Below are 5,437 nucleotides of genomic sequence, written 5' to 3'. Positions count from 1 at the left end.
AACTCTCAATCTTCTTATTTCTATAGATGAAAAAACTATTAAGCATCCTTCATTTATTAAGGAATTATGAGAGTCAAACTGTGTTAATTAAGAAATTTGACACATATTTTATGTAAAAACTGTTAGGCGAGCCCTGAGCGTTGAGCGTTAGGCGTTTTTAGGGCGTACAGTGGGACGCTTAAGGCGTAAGCCTTACAGAACTTAGCCCCACATGAGAGCTTCGATGTGTTTTGCCAATGCCCTGCCCTAGGGCGAGTCCCGAGACGCGTCCCAAAACTGTCTTTTAAAACACTAGTTACAACAACAAAAGGAAAGTGGGCCTTACAGCCAACTAGCCCTTCCACCCCTTTCAAGAATGGGAGATGCCATGAAACTTAACTAACAGAACTAGACTTCCTACAAGGTTATCCCCACGTATCATGAGAAGGCTTTACAAAAAATTACATTAACAACTAAATATGACAGTTTCCTTAGTATTGGTGAAGTTGGATGTTGAGAAAGCATTGACTATTACTATATACATCGCTGGAAGAAATCGTTACAACATGACTTTCTCATTCTGTTAAAAAATTACAACTATGTAAGACTATACATTCTATACTCTCAAAATATGGGGCCTCTAAAGCTTTGAAGAATGTTGCAGACCTCCTTCATTGACGGCCTACCAGATGGTGATGCTCCAGTACACATCAGTCCGAGTTTAAAAACACCTCTCATTTGTTCCAAATTACTTGTTTCCATGACTTCTTCATCGAGGGCCTCGGAATTCCCCTCCCTGTGACACTTTTGAGCCCATTGTGCTAGATTCATTTGGTCCTCTCTGAGAATGGGTTTTCGCCCTGTTGTCAATTCTAGTAGCACCACTCCGAAGCTATAGATATCAGTCTTTACATTCACTTTGAATGTCGAGATATACTCTGTTAACCAAATATTAAATTAATATATTAGAATTGGATAAATTCATTTAAAAAAATTCAAGAGGTGAAAATAGAGACTCGAACTCCAATGCACCTGGTGCAATGTAACCAAAAGTTCCAGCGATAGCAGAAGCTGTCTCAGGATTGTCATCTCGCCTGGCTAGTATTTTTGCTAGTCCGAAATCTGCTATTTTTGCATTGAATTCTGAGTCCAGAAGGATATTGCTGGACTTAATGTCTCTATGAATGATGGCTCGAGTACAATCATGGTGCATATAGCAGAGTCCTTGAGCTGCAGCAGTGGCTATTTTTAATCTCTTTTGCCAATCCAGGGCTGGGGTACTAATTTGACCTGGTGATATTGCTCTTTTCTTTCTGTGAAGCGATTTGTCCAGGCTTTGTTTCTCAAAGTATTCATAGACTAGAAGGTTTCTCTCTGCACTCGAGATGAAACAGATGAGCTTGACAATGTTGTTGTGTCGAATGCTGCCAAGTGTTCTAACTTCTGCCAGGAACTCCTTTTGGGGTCTTCCGCCTGATATTTTCCCATTCCCTATGCTTTTAACAGCATAAATTTCACCTGTTTGGTCGATCACAACTCGATAGACCTTACCTGATCCTCCATTTCCTATTATGTTTTCGTCTTTCAAGCTAGATAAGATGTCCTCTTTATTCACCTTCAACTTTTGAAATGAAATGACGAACTTCAATTCATCTTTGACATTCTGCTTCTTTTTTCTCCACCAATGATTTCTGACCCTGTAAAAGATCCATGTTAACTGTATAGCTACACCAACTCCTACAATAGGAATAATGATAATCAAGTGTTTTGGTCTCGAAATCTTTTGAACGTCATCATCACCAGAGGAGCAGCTTGGTAGGCCAGGGATGGATGTAGAGCAAAGATTGGATTCGTCAAAGCAATTCTCAAAATGTGTTAGCTTCACAAATTCAGCAGAAATTCTCCCTGAGAATTTGTTGGAACAAAGCCTTAAAGTAGTTCTAGTCCAAAGATGTTCTATACTTTCTGAAATGTCTCCTGATAACTGATTATACGACAAATCCAAAGCATCTAATCCAGGTAAATCTCCAAGTCCCTTTGGTATAGAACCAGTCAATTGGTTATGAGAAAGATCCATATCATACAAACTAAACAAGTCCATTGCATTAGGTATTACACCGGATAAGTAATTGTAACTTAGCAACAAGTGACGCAATTGGTGCAATTGGAACAGATTGCTTTTAATTGAACCACTTAGAGAATTATGTGACAGGTCCAGTTTCTCAAGATTTTTCAAGTTCCTAATATCTTCTGGTATCGAACCATTCAGGCAGTTCTCAGAGAGATTAAGATTTTGCAGTTGGGATGCTTGTATTTGCTTTGGCATCTCACCAGACAACATGTTACCATTAAGATATAAATTGAGTAATTGTTTCATCCTGAACAACTCACCTGGAATCCTGTCTCTCAAAGAATTATGGGACAAGTCCAAATGTTGTAGCTTTAAACAATCTTTCAGGCTTACTGGTATAGTTCCTAGTATGTTGTTGTTGGAGAGATCAATCAAGGTAAGGTTCTTGAGCTGACATATTCTTGATGGAATTGTTCCAGTAATGTTCTTTTCTCCAAGATTTAGCTCTGTCACTCTGTCATTGATGCATGAAACTCCTGACCAATTGCATGCTGAAGAATTCAAATCCCATGACCGGAGGAACTCCGAATTGCTCCAGTGCTGCTTCAAGCTTAGTAATATGGACCGTTCTGTGCTCGAAAATTGCAAGGTTTCTTGGAAAGACATGCTAATTAGGAAAAAGAAAACGAGGAAGATGATTTGCATATTAAGCAAAAAAGAGATAGAGCTTGCTTGGAGCATATTGATGCTTCCTAGTGTTGTTTTTCATTTGGTAATGAAGTCGGTCAACTCATGTTTCAACAATACAAATAGTCATTCAAGTCAACGTCTCTTTCAAGAATTAAAATTTGTGCAGAGGACGATCAAGCGAGAATAATTGGCCAGCTGGCTCCTTTTGACCAAGTCCAGCTAGTAATTTAACGTATGTTGTAAATCATTAGTTCATTTCATAAACGGAAAAGGGACAAATATACCCTTAGCACTATCGGAAAAGGGACAAATATAACCCTCATTATACTTTGAATCCAAATATACCCCTCCTCCGTTAAAGTTGTTCAAGGTAGACATCTAATCCTACGTGGCACTGACATTTGATGATATGAATGTCACGTGGCATGCCACCTTAGCACCCCTAACCCATTTTACCCTCCTTTCTATTTATTTTTTCACTATTAAAATTTTCTTCCTCTCCACCACCATCACCACCACTAATTTGCAAATTTGGTGAAATAGAGATTTACGTTGATTTACACATATTGACTTATGTTGTGCTTCCTAGGAGTCTTTAAAAATCAGATAAGTCGAGCCTTTTGTTCAAAGAATCAAGGGAAATGGAAATATACGCGTAAAAGCACAGAGGTTGCTTCTTATGATAAATTTCCAATCCAAACCTAACCTTATTTTTTTTTCTTGGCTACCAGCTATGATCTTTCTCATTTCCAAGAGAAAAATCTCATGTAAATACAGAAAGGAAAAAAAAAAGAATCAGTTCTATAGAGAGCGGTACTATTATTCCATTTATTTTGGGATTAAAGATATAAAAAGAAGTCTGTTGAATAAAATGGAAGATATTTTGTTATTATATAATCTAATTTACTAATGAAAACAAATTAACAGAAAGATTTGTTAAGTGGTCCACATGGTAAGGTTGAACAATTGTCTAAGTATTCCACACTGCATATCAATTGACTTTGCTGCTTTGATGGCTGATAATTCTTGACGTATGTATGCACTCTAATGGGGGTTTGCCCATGCGTGATCAGGGTCTATTTAGATATAGAGATGGTCGTGGTGGCGTCAACGGTGACAATGGTGGTGGAAGGGAAAGGAAAATTTAGTGGTGAAAGAATAAATAGAAGAGTGGGGATAAAATGGGTTTAGGGATATGATGCTGAGGTGGCATGCTAGGTGGCATCTACCTCATCAAATGACAGTGTCACGTAGGATTGGATGTTTACCTTGAACAACTTTAACGGATAAAGAGTATATTTGAACCCAAAATATAACAAGGAGTATATTTGGCCCTTTTCCTATAGTACAGGGATATATTTGGCCCTTTTCCGTTTCATAAAATGGCCAAGTACATCTTAAATATAACATTCCCTCCGGTCGCAACTTTTTTTTTTAAAATTGTTTTTATTACATAGAGGTAGGGGAAGGGGATTACAATGTGGAGATTCGAACCCTCACCAACAAGGTGAAAATTCAGGTAGCCAACCAACTGAGCTACTAGATCCCTACTCCGGTCGCAACTATTAGTAGTTTTGACGAGCTTTTTTTTTTTTTTTTTTTTTTTTTGACATTTTGTGAAGCAAGAATCATTTAGCACTCTTTTTTGTATCTGTCTTTATAGTTCTAATTAGTGAAGTATTAATTAAGTGAGGCGTTTAAAAATAGATGAAGAGTTTGTCTAGAAAAATAATTTTATGATTAAGGTTATTGAATTTCTTTCTTAAGGATTGTGCAAAAAACCTTAGAAGTATATTGTGCCATGTTATCTTCTATTATATTCGCATCTGATTTGTTAGCAATTTCTAATCCTACTGAAGCTAAGAATAAAAGTTGCACCTTCTGTTAGTTAATGCTTGTGTGCACAAGCATTTCACACTTGCACAAAAGATGTAGTGTAGAGGTAGCTAAAAGTTAGTCTAGCATTTCGTGAAAGTTAGTATTTGTTGAGTCCTACATCAATAGTAGAATGAGGGAGTTGTTCTTTTTATATGATCTTGGACAATCCTCATCTCATACCTTAAAATTAGCTTTTGAAATTGAATAGCATAATATATAAACAGGCTTTCAAACTTAACATCACCTGATAAGTATGACCTCCAACTTTGGGTGTGCACAAGTAGACACCTCAACTTGTCTCCGCTTTATCGATTGATCACTCCAACTTAGAAAATGATTATCTAGACACCTCCAAAATTAATGTGTCACATCAGTACCACGTCTAGCATTTGTGTTTACATGTTTAACTTAATACAAGTTGAGGTACCTACTTATGCGCACCCAAAGTTAGAAGGCATACTTGTCAGCTGAAACCAAATTTGAGGGATTGTTTATATATTATGTCAATTGAATTAGACCCAAAATCTATTTCTTATCTATTAAGTCAATGTTTTTTTTCCTTATCTTTTTAAAGTTCAACAGGTCATCGTTGGTAGCATTTCCCTATCATAGCCAGCTATAGTTTTCGTCCATGTTGACTGACTTGTGTTGTATGATATATGATACACGGTTTCTTCAAAGCTAATAATCCAATGTAGTTTCGTTAAATAGCAAAATCTATATCTATATCTATATCTATATATTATTAAAAAGAGGATAGTTTGCAATAGAATTGTGACAAGTGGTAGCACAAGAAAATGCCATGTGTTAATTTTAGGA

The 5,437-nt window shown here is 36.8% G+C and overlaps 1 protein-coding gene across 1 annotated transcript; it reads right to left on the bottom strand.

Annotated features, from left to right (window-relative positions):
* Window positions 1-243: 243 nt before the first annotated feature.
* On the bottom strand, window positions 244-2,942 carry LOC132635782 (LRR receptor-like serine/threonine-protein kinase GSO1). The gene is made up of 2 exons (XM_060352308.1): window positions 1,012-2,942; window positions 244-917 (listed from the first exon to the last, which is right to left on the bottom strand). The coding sequence occupies exons 1-2, from the start codon at window positions 2,789-2,791 to the stop codon at window positions 604-606; spliced, it is 2,094 nt and encodes a 697-aa protein (XP_060208291.1). The 5' UTR covers window positions 2,792-2,942; the 3' UTR covers window positions 244-603.
* Window positions 2,943-5,437: the final 2,495 nt, after the last annotated feature.

Source organism: Lycium barbarum, chromosome 4, assembly GCF_019175385.1.
Source record: "Lycium barbarum isolate Lr01 chromosome 4, ASM1917538v2, whole genome shotgun sequence".
NCBI classification, from domain to species: Eukaryota; Viridiplantae; Streptophyta; class Magnoliopsida; order Solanales; family Solanaceae; genus Lycium; species Lycium barbarum.
Note: the sequence above shows the minus strand (reverse complement) of the source record. Positions and strands in the feature narration are given on the sequence as shown.